General features: G+C 42.1%; 1 protein-coding gene across 6 annotated transcripts in view; it reads right to left on the bottom strand.

Annotated features, from left to right (window-relative positions):
* Positions 1-1,446: 1,446 nt before the first annotated feature.
* The window catches only part of KCTD20 (potassium channel tetramerization domain containing 20), a 34,728-nt gene continuing 13,331 nt past the window's right edge, over positions 1,447-22,843 (bottom strand). For 2 of the 6 annotated variants that reach the window (XM_033098425.1, XM_033098446.1), the window contains exons 2-9: positions 18,029-18,082; positions 15,434-15,637; positions 12,479-12,752; positions 9,481-9,583; positions 9,004-9,124; positions 7,773-7,970; positions 6,250-6,360; positions 1,447-5,005 (exon numbers count right to left, since the gene is read on the bottom strand). In XM_033098425.1, the coding sequence (XP_032954316.1) occupies positions 4,713-5,005; positions 6,250-6,360; positions 7,773-7,970; positions 9,004-9,124; positions 9,481-9,583; positions 12,479-12,752; positions 15,434-15,593 (1,260 nt within the window). In that variant the 5' untranslated portion in view covers positions 15,594-15,637; positions 18,029-18,082 and the 3' untranslated portion in view covers positions 1,447-4,712. Of the gene's footprint in view, positions 5,006-6,249; positions 6,361-7,772; positions 7,971-9,003; positions 9,125-9,480; positions 9,584-12,478; positions 12,753-15,433; positions 15,638-18,028; positions 18,083-19,621; positions 19,865-22,843 lie in introns of all 6 variants that reach the window. The other 4 variants (XM_033098433.1, XM_033098439.1, XM_033098454.1 and 1 more) reach the window with 4 other exon arrangements.

Here is a 22,843-nt window from a genome sequence, read left to right as displayed (position 1 = left end):
ATCAACCGCTGCATTCACACGGTTGACTTCAAAAAACAACTCTGCTCCCACCTGACTTCCTTTGTGGTACTTCCCCTGCCACCACTTAAATGCAGCTGCTCCGGAGCAGTGACTTGGCCCTCTTCACCCGTGACCTCTGGGCGATCTGCCCATACTACGGCTTCAACCACCAGGTTTTTGTGGTGAGGTCTTCTGTGACCAGTCTACCTGGGCCACTCCCCAGAACGCTAGGTCCCACGGAGCCACGTGCCCACTGGAATTGCCAAGGGGAAGGCCTCCTACGGCTCAGACTAAAGCTGTCCAGAGCTCCCCTGGTCTTCATAACCTTGCTTCTAGCTCAGTCTCCCCAGCTGTCCGAGCTGGAAACTTCCGCTCCCGTCAGTCGGCGTGTAGAGCTGCGGGCATGGCCCTCTGTCCCACCAGTGCCTTCATCATTCCTTGCTAAGTCCACGGGACACATCTCTTAAATGACCTCTTTGCCCCTGGTCCTTTCAAGTCTGTCGTCCTCCCTGCTGCCAAAGGAATTCTTTTAAATTTCAAGTCTGATCATGTTATTCTCCTGCATAAAACCCTCGAGCGCTCCCAAGTTTAAATGAAACCAGACACCTTTGTGTGAAGTACAAGTCTTTCCTTTCTCTGCATCACCCCATCCACTTCCCTGATGACAATAAGCAATTTTTTCACGTTTGCTCACGCAATCGGGTTGGCCTGCAAAAATATAAGACCCAGTCTTATGTTAGATAAGACGGAGTCTTATATTAATTTTCGCTCCAAAAGACGCATTAGAGCTGATGGTCCGGCCAGGTCTTATTTTCGGGGAAACACGGTAGGCAGTGTCCCTGGGGCCAGGCAGTGCTTGGCACAGAATACCCTCCACGGGCCATGTCTTCAGAGCGCGTTATCCTCGGTGCCGATAAAGCAGGCCTGCGAGGGAGGCGCAGGCTCGCTTGAGTGCTCCGTGAAGGTGTATCCCCAGCAAGTTCCAGGCTGAGTGAGCGTGGCTCAGGGGACACCTGACGGGAGTGGGGCCAAGTCAGAGACCAAAGCATGAGCAAGCGGCTCCACCGGTGTCCAAGGGACCTGCCTGGGCTCCACCGTCTCCTGCCTTCACTGCTGTCTCGGTTCCTCACTTGCTTTAAACCAAAACCGGGACATCGAAGTTTGTGAGCCCTACCACCTTTCAAATTTCCATTTGGTGTTGTGGGGTCCTATCTAGTTGGATCTGAAGGTTCAAGGGGTCTCGAACGCAAGCTGACCGGGAACTACAGAAGGGAGACCATTAGGGCTCTGGAACCTAGAGATAAACAGCAGGGTGGCAAAAACAGGCCAGCCCCACAGCTGCTGTAGGACGAAGACACTGCTCCGGGCAGTCTGGGTGTTGCTCCTTTTAAAATCTTGACTTCTAATTCTATTTTGTGCTAAAAAAAAAAACCAAAACAATAAGGACACAAATGATAATATTTTATTATTTAAAAAAAGAGCATCCCAAATACAGGACTTCGTAAACACTGGTAGGTGAACATGTGCAATTTTAAATACAAAGTAAAGAGGCAAAACCTATAAGCATTTTGCCGTCAAGAGAAAATGTTCCGTTCTCCTGTGAGGCGGTCCCACCCCAAGCACACGTGGCTCCATCTCCCACGAGGGCATCAGGTCTGCTTTCTGAACTCACTATGCCCCTTTAACAATTTCAAAATGATGGCAAGAAGTGGCACTGAATAAATTACTAAAACCCCTTAACTTTGTTTTCACTTGATAAGACTGACTCCATATTAAATTAAAGCCTGTGTTGTGATTTTACATCCACAAGGACCTGCTGGAACACTATTTGCAAATTATCCATCCTTCTTGGGTTTATTCCACAGTATTTTCATAAACCTGCATACATTAGATATCACACCATTCTCTTGGATTTTAGTTTAAAATAACACTGGCTGTTGTGTATCGTGTGTGCAGTAAACCCAGCTGCTTTCTGGCTTCCTTACCCTTTTTGCTGTCATTCCTTCATTCCCTTCCCTCCACTGCGGAGAAACCACTGAGTGATCTCCCCAGACACAGTCATGCTATCTCCTTGCCCACTGCTCTCCGACTCAATGGCAAATGTTTCCTAACCAACTATACACGATATGATGCAGACACAAACTCACATTCTAAACCTCGAATTCAGGTGCATCTTGGCTTGCTGATACCTTGGAGCGACAGTCTGGGTAAAACCATCTCCTTACGGAAATGTTTCTGTATGAACAACCTGGCTTACTTATTTAGGCACTTAGAAAAAACACCAAACCTGAGTCCCACCTTTTTTTATTAGAAACGCCTCTTGCCCAGGTGGTCAGAATTGACTTAAGGGAATGACCCCAACCCAGGCCTTGTCCCTGAGGACGGAGAGGTCCTGCCACTACAGTGTCCTGGCTCTGGGAACGGCAGCTATGGCTGAGGGGAGCCACCAAATTAGTGATGCTGAGCTCCAGGCCGGAAGGGCGTGGGGTGCACAAGAAACTTCCCTCTTCACCAGAAGGAATTTGAGGGCCCAACTTTTTCCTTAGTCACCACCACCTGGTGACACTGGCAGATTTGAATCCACAGATTTTCGGTTCACTCAAACCCCATGGGGTTGGGGTCAAAAGCACATTAACCCAATCTGGGGGAAAACTAGTTCTTGAAAGCCTGAGAAAATTAATCATATACATAGAAAAAGTGTTAAGTACATGCCATACTTTCATATCTGGCTTTTTACATAAGCAAAGACTAAATTAGTTTTAAAAAATATTAGCTGCAGCGTGTTTACACTAAATGTTAACAATACATAAGCTATATAACAAGTTATACATATCATAGATTACAGTCAATGCAAATGTCCTCTGTAATGACATGGAATCAACTGAAAAGTGTAAAGGAAGCACCAATAAACAATATGTATTATGGCTGGTCAACTACTAGTGGGTATGAATGCAAGTTCTGGGAAGGTTAAAGCCAAACCTGACCCCAGATATGAGCCAATTAGTTTCACATAAATAAAACTACTCTCTGGCTACAAAATACCCTCACCCTGGCCATGACCTTACGCATGGACGCCAGTGGTACTGAGCTCCGTAAGTGGGGATGGTTGTTTCTCACTCCTTCAGAGCGAGGGACAGAGCCCTGATTCCCACTGTGGGGCTCACCACAGGCGCAGAGAACAGCTGCTTAAGAACACTTGTTCTTCAGGCCTGGAAAGAGCAGCTTTCAACACGCATCTGCCTTTACCTTTGGAGGATGGTGACGAGGGCAGTAATAAAACGGAATCAAGTAGCTTGCCCTGCAGGATCTTATGGGAATGGAATGAAAGAAAACCAGTCATGTTTGTATCTTGAAGAACTTGAAGGAAACTGTGTGCCGCTTTGTAACCTGACTAGGAAATGCTCTGGGTAGGTGAGTGAAGGCCGACCTCTAGCACGAAATGGGAGAACCCCGTGACACATCTGGCTCCAGACTTTAAATTTAGCTCTACTGTTAACAGCCATGGCGACCCGAGGGAAGGTGGGTCAGTGCTGGGGCTGCTGGGGCGTGACGGGGGCTGTCATAGGCTACGCACGGTTAACACAGCTGACAGGACAAAATGACTACGCCTAGTTTCCCTTCAACTCATCCTTCCTTTGGGGATGACGTTAGTGTGGTTTTTCTTATCCAGTGTGAGCAGCTGATCGACTATTTCAAAAACGGAAATATCCCGGCGTCCAAAAAAAAGTCCATAGTATGAAAAGAATATGCTAAGAAAAATCCTGCTGGGACCAGGCCTGGGCGGTGATGTTTCCCCACCCAGCTTCGCCCCAAATGCTCCGTCCCGGGAGCCCTTACAAGACTTTCTGCTGAGAACTGCGCACTTGTGCGAAGTTTCTGCCCACATCGTGAAGCCTGTGAGCCACATGAAGGGCCCGGCCACACCCACAGGCCCACGGCTTCACACCGACTCCAAGCCAGGGCGATCCAAGCGGCCCGATGTGGAGGTGCTTCTGCTTGAGTGGTGAGTTTCATTCCAAATGAGTAACTGATTTAGGCTCAAACACCATGCAGCTAAAAAGGTTTCATAAACACTATTACGCCATTATCCTTCCTGTCACAGAATGTGTGGTTTTGGGCTGTTCATTGTATTAAGGAAAAAACAAAACTGAATTTAAGTGCTTAAGAATTTCCTTTTAGACCTTTTGAATGAGCGCCTGGTTCTTCCCAGAAGCAATCTGAGCGCAGGGGCCCCAGGAACAGCACCTTCATTTAACTCTAACAACTATCCCACGAATGCCTACTCGCAGAAGAGAGATTGTCGCCTTTGAAGTTTGGTCCCTTTGCTTCTAAGTAATGTGCCTGATATAAAACAAAACGAAACAAAACAAAAGCCAAGAACAAAGCATAAAGGATGAGACCTGCTTTGCTGACTATGGGGCAACAGGACTCTTGACTTCCTTCCCTGCTTTGCAGTTACGCAGGCTCAGTGAACAGCACCAGACCTAAATATTTCAAGTTGCCAGGGCTGCTGCAAAGCTGGGTGCTTAATTACCAGCGAGTGCTTTTTCATCCTCTGCCGGAGGTACAGACATACTGAAAAGGACACGTTAATTGTGGGAGGAAGGGAAAGGATGGGGGACAGGAAGCATGTCTTTCACTCGTGGGAAGGATTGGCTTTGGGCAACCCAGACAGAGAAGAGCTCCGGAGAGGGGTGGACCCACAGCTGGCCCTAATCCTGAAAGTCATTAGAAGCCATCTGAGAAAGGGGGGCATTTAACCGGTCAAGTTCATCCACTTGGGGTGGGTGATACATTAATATCTCCTGGTCCTCCAAAACATCTTCTCCAGCAGCTACCAGATTAGTGAGGGATTTGCTTCGAACACACTGGAAATCCACGTGGCGACTCTTTCCTTCCTCCTTTTCCCATGACATCTGAATGAAGGGGCGCTGCACATAGTTATAGATGACTTCAGACCGGCCACCAGGTCGTCTCTTAATTTTTTCTTTACAGGTAGGGTAACCTGGAACAGAAAGAAAGGCCGTTGTCATGACTTCAGCAAATGCTCACTCTGGCCTCCATACTTCCTCGCCACATCGACTTCCTCCCAGATTCAAAGGCTATGCAGGAAAACTGCCGGGAAGTGCCCAGCCCAATCCCTCTTCCCTCCTGCGCAGGTTGGGAGGTCCTACCTCTAGAAGGGAAGTACCCCAAATCCTATCCCTTCTAACGGAAGGAGAGAGAAGCCTCTTACTCCTTTCAGAAGCCTTTAGTTCCTGGCAGCAGTACTAAGAGCAAAACTGCTGTTAGGGCACTGTAGTCCCCCAGTTCTACTGCGTAGAGGGCACACTGTATGAGAACTAGTGGAGGAAATGTGGACTGTTCAGCCTAAAGAAAAACAGGGATGCTGCCTAAAATATCTGCAAGGCTGTCCCATGCAAATGAGAGAACTCTTATCCAGAGTAGCTCCAGAGGTGAGAAATAGGAGAGGGAAGCAGTTACCTATTAGTGACACGGAGAATGTTCTGAGGGGACAAGCAGTGACCCCTATCACCCTGTCCCTGCAGTTTCCAAAGAGACAAGGGAAGGACACAGTGGAAAGAAGTTTAACAGATGAACTTAAAAACCCCTTCCAACTTTAAATTCCAACCTACGTCAGACACAGTGCAGGCCTGATGGGTTCTGTGGGCAAGACTGAGACAGAGCAGCAAAACACGAGAGTCAAAGAGCTGTGGGGGGTGGAGGCGGGGAGAGACCAGGATGGCTTCAGCACTCTGGAAACAAGTCACCGAGACTCTTCCACGGAGACCACAGGTGGGAGTCACTGCTCACGGTCACTTAAAGCAATTCTGTCACTATGTACAGACAGTCCCCACAGGTATACAGTGGAGGAAATGTAAACCTGGACTCTCCAAGTTCTAGTTTTCAGAAGGACCTTCCAGATCCCAGAAGGATCCTCACCAAGGCTGTTGGCAGAACGGCCCTCCTACCTGGCAAGCCTATGAACGCTGCTACATTCACCTGCCAGTAGCCTTAGCACTCATTGCTCTTTATCCTGAGGCAGTAAATTGGAACTATTCCTGAAAATAAGGGAAATGTGAGGGCAAATGAAAACAGGAATCCTTCAAACTGGGGTCGGGCTGCAGTTTTCCCGTGTGCCTGTTCGCCAGGTGCTCTGGAGCGGAGTGCTGAGGCCATAAGCGGAGCCCACAGCCCCAGCCCACTCCATGAGCCACACAAGCTGACTACCGACGGGGACAGTGTTACCTTCAATGCCAATGCGAATGTTTTTCAGGCCCCGTTCCTTTAACACTGTTTTAGCAACATCCCGATTCTCAATGTATTTGAAGAACCTGTAGAGCTTGGAGCTATAAAGAACTGGAAAAAACAAAACAAAGAAACCCGGTTAGTCATGGAGCAAAGACCTCCGTCAGAGGAAGGAGATAGCTAACAGAATCAGACAAATGAAAGTTCCCTCTCTTTTGGTCCTGATGCCAAAAAAATCCAGATGGATCACAGATTAATGTTAAGTAATAAATTAAGAAAGATGCCATGTAAGTAATTTTTATAGTTTCAGGGTATAAGGAAGTCCTTTCTGAGCATGACATAAAACCTAGAAGCCATAAAAGCAAAACTGATATACTCGACTACAACAAAATACAAACAACTCTACTTAGCCCAAATCACCCTTTTCAAAGCTAAAAAGACAACTGGGAAAAATATATACAACTCATATTTCAAAGGGCTAACTTCCTTAATATCTATAGAGAGTGGTCATAAAGAGCTTTCACAAATCACTAAGTAAAAGGCAGTCCAATTTTGTAATGGGGAAAAGGCACAAATAGGAAAAGGAAATTAAAGGAAATTAAAATGGCTCTTTAAAAAAATGTTCAGTCTCATACATGAAATGAGAAATGCAAGTTAAAAGTCAGTGCTTTTGTAACATATCAGAGTGGCAAAGATAAAAGTTTAGTAAACTTTTAGTAAATTAGTAAAACAATTTTGGTGAGGATGCAGAAAACAAACCACACACTGTTTTGTGAGTGTAAACTGCCTCAACCTTTACGGAGGATAATCTGGCACCATCTATCAAAATTCTAAAAGCACAAAGCTTTTGACACAGAAATTCCATTTCTAACAATATTATTCTACAGAGATACACGTGTGAAAAGACTGTTTAGAAGGGCATTCACTGAAGCATCATTTGTACTCTATAGCTTGAATGTCCATCAACAGGGCAGGTTAATCAATTATGGCACAATCATGCAATGGAATACTACACAGCTATAAAAAAGACCACAGAAGCTTTTTACGTAAGAAATGGTATAGAACAGTATGATGATATGGTATCATTAGGGAAAAAAGGAGAAACATGTATGTAATTGCTTCTGTATGTGCACTGAAAACATCTGGAAGGACATAAAAGAAACAAAAGGGAAAACTGGGTAGATGAGGCAGCAGTGGGAATAAGACCTTTCAGTGTAGACCCTTCTGTACCTTTCGAATTCTGAACTATTACCAACTCAAAAGGATTTAAAAATGCAATGAAACGGAGAGAATGACAGCAGGTCTGCGCTGCAGCAGTGCTGACACGGCCCCAGGCATCCGCGGTAGCGAGTGAAGGTGTGACAACATTCTCCATGCGCCCCAGCGGGACAGTTAGACCTGCATCACTAAACGGAAGTGGCCCTCACTGGCCGGGCAGCGACATTCACGCGGTTCTAGGGCAGCTGCTCCGCTGGGCAGCACGTTTCTCGCTGAGACCCCCAGGCCCTGCGGGCGGCCCCTACTTTGGGAATACTCCTCCCCCATGGGTGGGGGGTGCTCCTCGTCCCAGTCCACAGAATCCTCGTCCGTCAGCACGACAATGTGGCACTCGCGCTCGCCCTTCTTGGCACAGCCCACCATGATGGGCAGGATCAGCTCCTCGAGGTAGTGATCAAACTGCTTGTGAGCACCGTCGTTCGACAGCTCGTGCAGTAAAGCACCTGGGGGGAGAGAATGCAGGTGAGCACCGTGTGCCCCAGCGCAGGCAGGCCGGCGTGAAACACACTGTTGGGCACAGCTGTGACCGCTGCTACGGTCCAGAGAAGTGGCCACGGAAAGGCACAGACTGTTTCCTGCTCTAAGGCGAGAAGGAAGCTCGTTTTGTTACATATGCTTCACATTCTACCACGCTTCCATTTCCGCCTGTCTAATAATCCCTGCGCATTCTGCTCAGTGGAGGTTTTGGTGGGCAGTGTCTTACATTAATTCTGTAAGAGGGAACCATCACGTGGGGATGACTCCTGGCAGCACCCCTTCTGAAGATGCTCTGGACCCCCGTTTCATGGAGTGAGAGTACCACAGAAGTACCAAACTTCAGAATAGTCTGAAGATGGGCCACATCAAGGGACTTGCTCTAAGTGTACACTAGACCCAGCAGAGAAACCGCACGGCCAGCAAACTTCATACAGTACGCAGAGAATTGTACGATGAACTTCAAGGAGCAATTTAAAAAATAATTTCAGGAAGCAATCTCAGCTTTAATGCTGAGAGCTTCGAACAAGCCAATTTCTCAGTCTCATTTGTTCAACGAATTATCACCCATCTTTTCGGGTTAATTGTAACACTTATATAAGCTCACATCTATAAAGTACTTAGCAAACACTAAGTGAATAATAATGATAAAAATAATTATAAGGAACCAGCCAGTTTATGCTGTTTCACTTTATGAGTAAGCCTTCCCACACATCCTGAGAATCAGCATCCTTATTTGTTAAAAGGTTGATACACCAAGGTCCCAAGAGGGGAAGGAATTAGCTTGGGGACTCACGGGTGAAGCTAGATTTAGAACCCACTACACGTTCCCTTTTGTCCGCCCCACTTTCTGACAGTGCTCTGAAGCAAGGGCGGGAATGGGCCAGTATTACATCTCTGCCTCTGCAGATGATTTTCAACCCACACTTGAAACTCTGTTTAGTAATAAAAATGATCCGTCAATTCCAAGCAAACTGTAAGTTCAGCTGCCCCTGTACTTACTCAGATCTTGACACCGGATAGTGTTGAAATCAAAGTTAATGCAGAGATAATCACACGTATCTCTAAGGTCTGGGATAGAGATGCCATCAGGACAATTGATGATACCAGTTTTGTAGTAATCCTAAAAATAGATTAGGAAGAAGAAATGTAGGTGAAGAACAAGATGAAAAGGTGAAGGTGCCTCTCAGCCCCCTCGTCACTCCTGGTTCTGTTACAGGGATGGGTTACTGGCACTATCACCAGGCTGGCTGATTCATTAGATGGCACAGTGGCCTCTGGCTATCCTGACACATTTAATCACAACTTGATACCCAACTGAGCTCACACAGCAAGACTTACAAGTTACAGGAACAGAAAATAAAGCGGGAAAAGCAGTAACTGAAACTAGAGGCCCTAAGTCAGTAACAGAGTCTGATGGAACGCTCAAGGCTGCAACGCCCCTGGGGAAAAGGATGTAACAAAGAGGCTACTACGTACCAGCACCGTCCGAAATACAGTTGCACTGATTCCCTCGGCAATCTCATACTCGCCCTTCTCATTGGGCCTTGTGAAGTTATACTCTCTTCCTGGGCCAAACATCCTGAAAGACACCCAGGCAGCAATGTTACCTTCTCCAGCAGGACTTCCTTCTTCCCCTCATTCCGGAAGACGCCCTCTCACTCTCTCCTAGTGGAAGGTGACAGAGCACTGGGACCCAATCCCTGAAAATGTACTCAAGTCTTAGGAAGCTCCCTTCAGACAGAAAAGGCAGGCAGCAATTGCTTTCAGCATTCGAGTGCAAGAAGAATGAAGCAGCGATTTTCAAGGTTCACCTGGGTGAGCTTCTGTGACAGAAAATGAGGTCAAACAACTTCTGCGGAGGTGGCCCTTGGAACATCTCTGGAATGTGAGAGATGTGAGGGGGCCCTCTCCTGCCCCCCGGCCCGCCTCACCGCCCCGGAATCTGCCTCTCTATGCACGGGCAGTGAGGGCAGCGTCTCACGCTCCTGACCTCTCCTCGTCCTTCCCTTCTATCTACATGTATCTATCCACTATGCCTGTTCTCAGTATTTCCGTTTTGCTTTTCAACATCTCATCTGATAGATGAATCTGTATTAGTAGGTGCAGATATGTTAATGCTTTCCCTTTCCTCATACGTTTTAATGATGGAGCTCTGGAAAAGCATGTCCTGCTTCAACCCAAGGAGTAACTCTAACTAGGGGACGTTTTAATGATGGAGCTCTGGAAAAGCATGTCCTGCTTCAACCCAAGGAGTAACTCTAACTAGGGGAATTTCAGGTCAAGTAGAAAACGAGGCTAGGAATTTGGCTTATTAGCAGTTTGACATATTTCTGAGAGGAAGGCCTGCTCTGGGCATGAACTCAGAGGTCACAAGGGTATAGGCAGGAGGTCTTGCTTTTCTTACTCAATGTTTCACATCCTTCCTCCCTTCTCTCAGATCCCCTCCAATAAAACTGGCCCCATGACCGCTACGACTTCTGTTGCACTTCCGCGTATGAGCTGGCACGGGAAGCCAGCACGGCGTGCAGGGCAGACAGCCGCTATCTTCAGCCAGCCTCACCAAGTTCCCAGTGGAGACTCACTGTCACTTCCTTCCTTCACCTGCTGGGAAGCTCTGTTGTCAACTTTTCAAAACTATTATCCTCCACCCTGAATTGGCTGCTTTTCAAAGGTCTGAAAAAGACTCCATACCACCCGCTTTCCAAATCACTACACCATCTGTAAGAAATCCATCCTGATAAAAGAATGATGACATTTTCCTGGCATGTTCTCTTTGAAGTCTAGCTGAGACGGCCATGAATCAAACTAGTGAACAACATGCCAGAAATATAACCCTCCCTATCCATCATCAGCAGGACCTAAGCTCAGTTATTTATCTAGTAGTGGCATGGATTTGCATTAATCCATTCTCAATCTCTTAGCTTGTCCTCTCTATGACTAGTGGTCCACATTTGTAAGCTCACTGGCTAGGCTTACGAATACTTTATGTAGCCACAGGGCAGAACAAACCTAAGGAACTCTCAGAATACATGACCTCGGCCAACTCAGCAGATGAATCCATTTAGATAAAGAAATCAGACTCTTGTTTTCGTGGGACAACCCATTCCTAGATTCAAAGAACCAGTGTCACCCAAGAATCTATTACCCAAAAATGCTTGCCTTTCTTGTTTTGATCACTACTTTCAGAGAAAACCTACCTCAAACAGCCAACCTGCCCTAAGGAACATTTTTGGAGGGGTTGGGGCAGGGGCAGTAGTGCTGGTCATACCAAGGCCGAGGACAAGAAGTCAAGTCAGAGAAAACATAGGGCCAATTTAGAAAATGTTTTCATGTTCTAGTTTAATTCAGATGTTTGAGAAATACATAGGTTTGGTTTTGGTTAAAAATGGTTTATCCTGAATTGGTAGGTATATGTTTAAGTATACATGTATTTGAATAGCTGGATCCCATTTAGTCTAAAAATTCAGCAAATTAGTGTAATCCATTCTGATTTCTAGTTCAGTTCAAATTAGTTCAATGTCCTGAGTGAGGTTAGATCTTTAAATAAGATCTAAGTAGATGAAAAATCCTAAAAAGCCCAATGTGTGTATGCAATCATTGTCATTTTACTCTTATCCCAATTTTCTCTTCCTCATGTTAAGTTCTACGACTGGCCAAAAAGAGGGTCTCCTAACTCCTAGTCCATGCTCTAAGAGTACTTCTGGGCAGTGTCCCTCGTCAGCAGGCGCTTTCCATTTTCTAAACTCTTTACCCTAAAAAGCTGGGGCAGCAGATAGAGGAGGATAAGGCTATAGTCTGAATGAAAAAGCACAGAAAATGAAACATGAAGAATAATAAAGAGAACAATCATGAAACAGCAAAACAGCCAGATATAAAGATTCAGTTTCAGAAAACTTAAAGTGATGGAGGCATTAGAAAATGACAGTATAACACTGGCTGACACGGATACCTGGCAATAGATGGCAAGCAAAATAATGCTTTTCAGTGAAATGGCTTGGTTCTAGTGTCATGTGAAACATTTATCTAATTCTAATTTTTATTAAAAGACAAAAGAACACGACTTTCAGACCCTTTATCCTAGTACCTTTAAAATGTGGGACTCAGAAAATATTGCTTTTGTGAGGTTATAAAAATAGTGGGTAAAAGAAATTAAGTATCTGACTTCTGTTTTAGAGTGAGTTTATTGAGGAATAGGGAAGGAGATGTAGCAGATTATTTTCCATAGTCTTGCTTGTACTTCCTTTTGTTCACCATACTGGCTTTCTAAATACACATAAAATAGGTACCCCACCCCTCAAATCACCAACACATGTAAGGCTTTTTACCAGCTTTCCCTTCCTGTCTCATCAAAGTATGAAGGTAGAAAAATCAGCGAGGCAATGCTTTGTATTCTCACATCTAACGCAAGATAAACAGCCGGTATTTCTAGTCAGAGAGAACAGAGTGCATTTGGGAGGAAATTATCATCAATTACCTGCCCAACATGGTGTCCGGATGCGCGGTGAAAATTTGTGGATTCACAACAAAACGTGTGCCATCTACAAGAAGTGTCACTTTCTCTGGTGCCTGGGAATGAACGTTACTCCCAAAGCCCACAGTGCTGTTTCCAAATCGTTCTGGAGCAATAAAGGGTTCATGGTTCCGTTTATTCCCACTTTGGAAGCAAGAGCCTTTGATGTCTTCGGGAAGTGGCATTATGTGAGGGAACTGCAGATTTGTTGGCTGAGAGGCATAGTCAAGGGAAAGGTCTAAAAGATCATACAAACAAACCAAAATAACTTGACAGCAAAATGCCTTATGGGAAAAATAAACCCTGCCTTCTTTAAAAAAAAAAAAAAAAAAAGGAAAAAGGAAAAAAAACCCCGTTAAACAAAAAGCCCCACAAATTTTTAAGGGTTCATAGCTCCAAACTCTGCCTAGAGCAAGTAAAGAAACAATATAAACTAGAGACTCATATTGGATCCCCTTGACCTTTTCTCTGTTCGTACCTGGGTGAGGGGAGAAATGAAGGCAGAAATGCCCACACTACATAAACTATGTACATGGTTCAACGAAATGAAACACTAGAGAAGAATTTCTGTGGAAAACCAGCCATCCCCTGCCACACCCCATGCCTTCCCCAGTCTTGTTTCAGAAAGGCAATCACTTTTTACTTGTTTTCACTTCTATCTCTAAATAACCCTCTTATATTTCCCGTGTTTTATTTAAGGAACCTGTGTATGCCCAAACTATTCTTTTCCACATTCTTCAAAAATGTTTCTAAACTTTATCTTGCAGAAGGATAATGATCATGTCTAATTGTCTAATGCATCACTTTTCCTAGAACAATCACAGAAGAATGCATTTTCATTACGCAGGGGGAATCTTAACATGACCAACACCGTTTTGTGAACAGGCAGAGCTTGCTCTCAGCAGCCAAGTTCTAGTGCAAATGGCCTTGGATTAGGATTGACGCATGGAATCTCAGTGTTTGTCTAGTATCACCAAAGGGCCATTTTCTTTAAGCAATTTATTTTCCTAAAACTGGCTCATCATCTGTAAAATGAGAATAATGTTCATTCCACCTACGTCACAGGATTGTTCTGGCTATCAACTGAAAGAAAATCTGTGTACTTAAAAATGTACAATACTACACCATGCAAAACAGGCTTAAAATGAAATACCGTGTTTCCCCGAAAGTAAGACCGAGCCGGACAATCAGCTCTAATGCATCTTCTGGAGGAAAAATTAATATAAGACCCTGATTGTCCGGCTCGGTCTTATTTTCGGGGAAACAGGGTATATGAAATCTGAATGTATACTGAAGACAAGCAGGAGCAAGTATTTACAAAAGGATTACCAGAGGATTCTTTTAAATAGGCAGTTCTCCTAATAGATTTTAATGTAAAAAATGTTTTTAATGAAAAATTTCAAATATACTGAAGCATAGGGTCAATACGCGATGTATAGCCCATTACCTAGACTTGACAAGCTCAGTTAACATTTTCTTACAAACCTTTTTTGAAAGAAATAATATATGATAGATAAAACTGCATGTCTCACTCCCACCCTTCCTGTATTTTAAATTTGTACACAATATTTCATGAATATGAACCGCCCACAGCCTCTGGGACATTAGTCTGATTTCTGGCACTTAGATAACCAACTAAACTGTTAGCTAGAGTACACTCAATTTTTTTCGCATTTGCTTCTAGAGCAAAGGAAACCAAAATCTAGACCATAACCTATTTAGAGTTCACATCCTACAACTTCTGTAGGATTTAAATTTTTAGTGTGGCTCTATGTTTGCATACCAAGAGCTAAGTTTCCACACAATCCATAGGCAAGCTGGTATCAAGAAACACTTGAATCACCTGAGACAGGCTTTCACACTGGAAGGGCTGTTCTTACAAATGAAAGTGTAGGTATCTAAACCATTAATTCAGCTCTTTAGAAAGCTTGACTGGCCCCCCAGCAATGAAACTGGGTTGGTTTCTGAAGGATGCCTCAGGTTCCACCCTGCTTAATTAAAAGGGTGAGCAGGAAGATTCACTGCACAAATTCTCCCCCTAATGGTGCCAGTCAGTCTGCTTTTCTGGCAGGTGATACATATAAAATAGCACCACCTGATCAGAAAGACACAGGTTCAAACCCCAGTCCCCTATGTCCTAGCAGTGTGAACCTGCGCAACTTACCTAAACTAAAGCTTCAGTTTCCCCATCTTTAAAAGGAGAGCAATTAAGCAGTAAGCAGCAAACTTTTTGTAAAGGGCCAGAAAGTAAATATTTTGGGCTTTGTGGGTCAGTCTCTGCCACTGTCACAGGAAAGCAGTCAGGCAATATGTAAACAAATGGGCACGATGGCTGTATTTCAAAGTTTTCCTTACAAAAACAAGCAGCTGTTTCTGATTTGACCAGTTTGCCACCCTTGATCTAAAAAAAGTACATAAAATTCCTAGCACAGTGAATGCTCAATGAATGGTAATTTCTATTACTGTTGTTGCTATTGTTTTTGTTAAAAGTTAAAAAGAACCTAACAGTTTATCAAGAGCCTTCACAACCATTAATTCAATAATCTTCCGGCTTTGTGAGGTAAGAATATTAATATCCCTGTTTTTTAGATTAAGAAAGTAGAGCTCAGAAAGATTCAGGCTCTCACCCAGGGTGACGGCTGATAGGTAGCAGAGCTAGAATCTGAATGTCTTCTGACTGCAAACTCATGACAATTTATTTTTCTTACACCATTATTGCCAAGTCTTACACCATCATTGCTACACTGATAAAATAAGTGGAGATTTTCTGTGATGATCCACTTTATATAACTGTGATACGTAGTTGAGCCAACTAACTGGATATTTTATTTAGAGTAAGAACATTTATGTCTTCTGGGTAGAGTGGATGCTCAGGTGTCAGAAAGCCCTCCAAATTAAGTGAAGATCTAATCACCGTACCTTCATTCCTGGGAACTAGAGGATAAGTAAGATTTTGAAGACCAGGAGAAGTCAGGCTATTTGTTTCTTTTTCTTGGGCTGCAGCTGAGGTTTCATCCATCAGGCAGCTGGCTTCCTGCCGCAACAACCTGTCGCTCTCACTGCCACGGTGGACATTCATCCTTGGATTCTATGCTGAACTGTCTGCTTGATCAGGAAAAAATCCTGGAAGACAGGAATATGCATGATTTAGAATTCTCTCAAAACAGGTTTCCAGTGCTAGTATGAGAGGAGAAACTAGAAGTCACTTGCACTAAAGAATGCACAATGTGACTTGCAAATGCTCAAGTTCTTCTTTGCAAGTTCTCTCTGTCACTCTCTCTACCTTATGCTCAACTGCAAACCCTCAAAATCACAAGATGCCCTGGCTAACTCTCCCCACGCAGTGGGAGACCATCATGAACACCTACTGAGTGAGTGCTGTGTGCAGGGGATTTGCTGATTAGGCAGAATGGAGGCCTGGGCAGGAGTCTGCCTACCTTTCTTCCAGGTAATAACACCCTGCAGCCCGTCCATCTCGGGCTGCCCAACTACCGAAAACACTCCTGAAGTTCGCCCTACTTAGCACTTCCACAGTTTATGCTGTACTGGTTTCCATCTGGTGTTTCGGTAGAAGAATCATCTAATTTCACCAGCAATTTTTATGCATATGCATTGCATGCTAATACCGAGTTAGGAAGAAGTTAGGTCACTAAGGGCAGAACATGTTTTAATATTCTGAATTTTCCTGACATGCAAGCATGGAGAGGTGCCAATAAACATTTGTAATATAAATTAAAATTTGAATCCCTTCATAACCTATATTAATACATTTTTTAGCATAAAGTTCATTGATCAGTCCCTGCTTTAACTTGGATGAAATATTAAAATGACCACTTTGAAAAGATGAGTCAATCGACACTGCCTGAAAACAAATTATTTTAAAGAAAAGATACGTCCTGTTGATGAAATCTTTTATTTTCAGACAATGGCTCTTACAACGTCAGGCAAATTGAGACAATAAATTGAATGTTCTGATAGAAAACTTGATACGTGGCTACAGCTTTTTCAGAACTACCCTTTCTTAAAGAAAAAACACATTTACACAAAAAATGCAGCCACTTAAAATTGATCCTAGCAATTGGTAAAGTCAAATAGAACACCAACTGCCCTCAATTTTGATTCGGAAGACGTCAAAATAAGGTCTACAGAACAGGGTAAAGAATAAGATCCATGAAATTGGAAAGAGCATTATCATCAACACTGGAAAGAGTAAAAGGGGGTCTGCTTCTCTAAGCTGAACAGGTTTTGAACTACAGTGTTTCACTCAACCTGTAACTGCTGCTTCTCAACTATACTAAAGCTGCTCAAGAACCAAGTTCCAGCTTCTCTTTGTTGCGCTCCAAAAGATCTCTTGGACCAAAATATAGTAGTGTACAAAAGCCTAGCTCTTGAAAATTTGCATAGTCTAGACTATATAAGTTACTTCATTTATTCCTTACAACATGTGAAAAATAGTTTGATTTTAATGGACTAGAATGAAAATATTTTCTTCCTATTCTATAGTAACAGGGCTCAAAACTCAGTTTAACTTGTATACAGTAAATTAATAAATATAAAGATATACTGGAATTAGCAGGCTAGATAGCTCCAATGAGGGAAAAGACAGTAACTTGCTGAGCATTTGGAGGCATTTTATTTATCTACTTTTTATTACAAATAATACATGAATATTTCCCTTCTTAAAAAGGACTTTTTGATCATCATCCCGTCCATCACTTCTCCAAGTAACTATCACAACTTGCTTGGTATGAATCCTTTTAGACTTTATAAAAAATGCACTTATGTTACACAGATATACTGGTAAAAGCATACAGTTTTTAAAACAACACACAAATTATATTCTATATGCATCATTCTCATTCTGTGATGTTTTCTAAATTAATGTTCTTTTTTTTATATTATTTTTTGTTTGTTTTTTTTATTCCAAGGAGTTTTATTAAGAGTTGGCATTTACTGATAAACCACTTTATGGTCCTTCAACAAAACTGATGTGTCTATGACAAGGTATCATATGACTTTTGAACTAAATTCATGTTCTTGAGATTCATCCATGTTGGAAGATCAAGTTCATCCTTTTCTAACTGCTGTATAATATTCCACAACTCTATTCTCACATCTACCAGTATTTTGTTTCTTACTTAACTATCACCAACAATGCTTCAGTGAACAAGATCACAGCGTACTCTGAAACTCTGAGAACCCAGTTTGCAGAGTTTTCCCAAATGGATTTGGCTTCAGAACTCCTTTTCTCCAGAAACCATGTCAGGATTAATGCCTACTGGTACACATTTTAAAAATCACCTAATCCAACATTTCCCAAAGTCCCCTGTGAACTAATTCCTCTATAATCCTAGAATGACAGAACAAAACTCTCCTGACCTATGAAACCAAAACAGTAACACCAAATTCTTCAACATACACCAGAGCAACCAGTTGAAACTTAACAGTAAGGGCCTACTCCCCTTCCAGGATGGATGTTCCATCCAACTTTGAATGTATATTTTCATTGCCTACCATGGTTCAATTCTGTAACCATCCCCCAAATGAATCTTGGTCCTCAGAACAGATCTAAGGGGGGAAAAAAAGAGAAAGAAATAAGCAAAGCACTTCAACAATATAGTCTTCTATTGCTACAGAACTATTTTGGGCCAACAGTCCCAAAAGTCACAGTAATGTACAATGACAAGAAGCAAAGGATCACAACACCCCTGGCATACCCACCAGTAACTGAAGAGACTGCTTCAGAAAAGAACTAGGAGTTAGAAATATATTAATGAAACTCAAGACTATACAGCTGTGTAGCAAAGAAAACTTAACATCTAGCAAGCCAGCTCAAGCTTCACTTCCACATTACATGTGAAAGCATTTTTATACATTCTTAAAGAAGTACACAAACATAATTTTTATTATTTATTTCACAGGCCTCCTATAAAGAGGCCCATATTTTGTTAAGCCTTGATTTTGCTGAACTGGAACAGCAAAACATTTAGCATCATAATGTCCCATCTTGGTAAATTTACATACCATCTTTGATAGTGGAATTATCTCCACACATTCCTTGCACCTAAAAAAGGGCACACTGGTTTCTCTCTAGAACATAATCATTTCTAGTACTAATCCAAAATAATCTCTAGATAATGTCTATGTACTTTCTTCTTACTTCCAATTTCCTCTAATTATTTCTGAAGAAAACAAGATAATTACACAGATCACTGTTCCATTAAGTTCAATGTCTTACCACTGAGCTAGTCAGATTTTAAAAATCTCATTGGAACGGGGTTGGGGACAATCAAACCTAACATGGACGCATCTCAACAGCATCATGTTTTCAGAATGTTAATGGTGCACGGGTATGAGCTTTTACTTCAGGGCCATGTCTCCTCTCTGTGTAAGAGCTGGGTGGAGAAGATACGGTAGAATGCCATAGAACTTGGTAAATAAATCAATACACCCTTCATTTATACTCCATAATTAAATTTAGGAATTACATCTTTGCCAAACCTTCATTTCAGACCAACAAATCCTAGTCCTTTCGGTCTGTTCTTATGTGAAAAACCACTACATTTCTTTAATTACTCTAATTGTCTATCATTGACGTTGGTCTACTTCCATTACGCTCTTTCCTTTATGCACAGTAATGAGAACCCTGTTAATGTTTTCTATGAGAGGTGAACAGATCCGTTTTGCTTCAGGTATCCTCTCTGGTGATACCCAGGATTTCTGGGAATAGAAAAGGGGTGAAGATGGGGGGAGAGCCAACAGAGTTGATAGATACAATCTAAAATATCTACATGATCACCTTCTAGGATATTATTAATTGATAGCTAAGAGGTTGCCACCTTCAAAATGTACTCTGGGTGTGCTCACATGTGCGTGTGTGTTTTAAACAAACTCCACTGAAGCTTTTCGGTCATGGTTCTATTCACTAACCTTTGCATGTGCAACCTTAATGTTCCAATCTCAGAAGAAATTCTGTCTTCTGACTATTTAAGGCTTTCGGGTTTTCCGTTTTCTAGATTATTTATAAAAATACTGAGTAAGACCATTCCAGTATTAAGCCCATATAAACTCTATGCTTAACATTTCTAAATCTTGGGATTTTCCTACCTTATGTCCCCAAACCCATAATACAGCTGTTTGAATTAGCAGAGAGACCCCTGTCGGCAAGTTATTTCCACTGGGTCCTCTCTTCCCACATACTTGCTGTCTTCTCAAAGAACTCAGGCAGATGGTGAGACGTGAATACTTCTCAGGGGCCTCTTGCTACATTTCTCCCCATGTATGATCTTCTCTTCTGTTGTAACTGTGACCCTGGGCAGGTTCCCAAGTCTCTCTGTCTCAACTTGCTCACTTGTAAGACAGGATAATAACCATTAACCACACAGGGTTGAAGTAAGGATTAAATGAGGTAATACATTAAAAAGCGCGTAGTGCCTGGCACGTAACCCTTCAATAAACGCTGATTATTATTATTCCTGAACCACAGTCTACAAAGATATTTTACAAACCTAATCTTATTTGATACTGAAACAACCCCAGGAGAGATATTTTAATTATACTGCTGGGGGAAGGAGGGGGGAAAAAAAAAGAAAAAAAGCTTGAGAGAGGTTAGCAACTTGCCCCGAATCACGACTCTAGCTAAAAGACAAAGACAGATTCCAAACTTAGGTCCTTGTATTCCCATATTCTTCCCAACCAATCACACTGCTTCCCCCAGACCATCTTGCCTTTCATCTGTTACTGACTATAGTTGTTTCTTCTATGGTTTGTCAGAAATGAAAGAGAAAACCAGTAGTTTTCAGGGTTACTGCTGCTGTGGTTCTTATCAAACAGGAGTTGCGGTTGTAATGCAAGAATCCTGTGATAGAATGGTTATATTTTTCCATAAATAAAAAATAGCATTATTATTGTTTTACTGCTTATAAAAAAAAGTACTCATTGAAAAAAAATTCAGGGGCTGGCCTGGTGGCTCAGGCGGTTAGAGCTCCATGCTCCTAACTCCAAAGACTGCTGGTTCGATTCCCACATGGGCCAGTGGGCTCTCAACCACAAGGTTGCCAGTTCGATTTCTCAAGGGATGGTGGGCAGCGCCCCCTGCAACTAAAACTGAACACGGCACCTTGAGCTGAGCTGCTGCTGAGCTCCCTGCTGGCTCAGTTGGTTGGAGTGTGTCCTCTCAACCACAAGGTTGCCGGTTTGACTCCCGCAAGGGATGGTGGGCAGCGCCCCCTGCAAGTAGCAACAGGCAACTGGACCTGGAGCTGAGCTGCGCCCTCCACAACTAAGACTGAAAGGACAACAACTTGACTTGGAAAAAAGTCCTGGAAGTACACACTGTTCCCCGATAAAGTCCTGTTCCCCTTCCCCAATAACATCTTTAAAAAAAAAAAAAAGGGATATCTGTCACTACGATTTAGACAATCCTTTCTCGAATAGGATGTACGGAAAAGTCCTCAAAAAGCATAAAGTGCTGTACAAAGACAGGAGATAAATTTGGGTATGTGGATCTCCCTTCTACAACTGCTTAGTTAGCACGTACTTGGTTCATCGTGCTCATCCTCCACTTTTGAGTATACTTTTTATGTTCTGACTATTGTATGGTTCTCCTGATTTCATCTACCGTTCTCTTTTTGAGTCAGTGAAATTAGTGTATTGCTTTTGGAATTCTTTGAATTATTTTTTATCTCAGTTGCCTAACTTTTCATTTGCTCCTGACCTTTTTTGTCTTTCCACTTTTCCCTCAGGGAAAAATTTTTCCTTTCCACTTTCAAGCTATCTTTTCTTTATCTCTTTTACTGAAGCAGAATTTTAAAAGAACAAAGGTAAACAATAATCCTGCACTTGGGTAGTACATGTTCATTGCTCCTGGCAGAAAATACTGAAAAGATAAAAATCACTCATAATTCCTCTTCCTGACTTTCCTCAGTATTAATACACAAATATATTTCTTTTATTTTTACAATTTACAATTCTACTGTAAATACTATTTTGTATTCTCGGCATACAGAAAATTGGTTGTATTCTATTATATGGTTGTACTAAATTTTACTCAACTTCCAATTTTTTTTTTTTAACATTTAATCTTCAACCTGTATAGAATTTATTTTGGCATTCAGCATTAGGTATGGATCTAATAAAATTCAAATGGTTAACCAACTAACTGCCTTAACAATATATTTTGAAGAGTCCATTTTTCTCCACGCTGATTTGAGATGTCAATATTATCCAATACTAACATATAACATGTTTGGTCTGGTTTTTAAACTGTTCCACTGATTCATCTATATCTGTGCCAATGTCATATATAATTTTATTTTAATATCTTGCCATCGTTTTTCTGTGTCACTTATCTAGAAGTTCTAAAATGATACATTTAAGTTGTCAACGGGGAAATTTTTTTCTTTTAACATTTAAAATTATGTCTTAACTACTCATTTATATATATATTTTTGCAGTAACACCAGTTTTATTAGTTTAGAATTACTGTGCTACATTTCACAGAACATAAAATTTAATGGAGATGGCAGTTTCACACATTCAGACTCCCTGCACCAGTTTATGACTCAGAATGTAGTTTTGTTTGTTCTATGTGGAAGTAAAAATTTGCTTTACCTAAACATATTACTGCCATAACTCATTCCGATGAAATATTAACAAAAAAGGTGTGTGGATAATTGAAACTACTAATACCAGAGCAATTTTGATGTTTATTAAGAGAGAGTGTTTAATCAAAGTTTTTATTAAAAAAGTAAAATGTGTTTACTTCAGCTATTTTAATACACTTAAATATATTACATACTTTAAAGATAGATTATATTTCTAGATTAATATTACAGCTATACTAGAAAACTTCTCATGATATTGCATTTCTTGAATATTGGTCAAGGTCTCCCTACGTGCCTTTCTTACATACCCTCCCTGTGAGCCTAAGCAATTGTATAATTAATCCCCAGTAAAGATGAACCCCCGTCCCCTAACTCCTTTCTCTTTTGTTTCTTTTTCTTTTCAAAGAATTGATGCTATAAAATGTTCTCCCATGTGCCGTACTACTACTTCCTCACAAAGTCTCAATTCAGGGAAACTATCCCGCCTCCCATATTTACCAGCACACGCTTTGGGACCACACAGTCTGCTTTGGGCCTTGATTCACCACTTACTAGCTATATGAACCTGGGCACGTGACTAACTTCTCCGAGCCTCAATTTTTCTCATCTGTAAATTAAGAATAATAATAGTATCTAGGTCTATTTGGAAGCACTGTTTTAGAGATTACAAATGCTTCACATAAAGCAGTGTCTGGCATATGGTAAACATTGAAAAAAATGTTAG

This window comes from Rhinolophus ferrumequinum, chromosome 3, assembly GCF_004115265.2.
Source record: "Rhinolophus ferrumequinum isolate MPI-CBG mRhiFer1 chromosome 3, mRhiFer1_v1.p, whole genome shotgun sequence".
Classification (NCBI taxonomy): domain Eukaryota; kingdom Metazoa; phylum Chordata; class Mammalia; order Chiroptera; family Rhinolophidae; genus Rhinolophus; species Rhinolophus ferrumequinum.
Note: the sequence above shows the minus strand (reverse complement) of the source record. Positions and strands in the feature narration are given on the sequence as shown.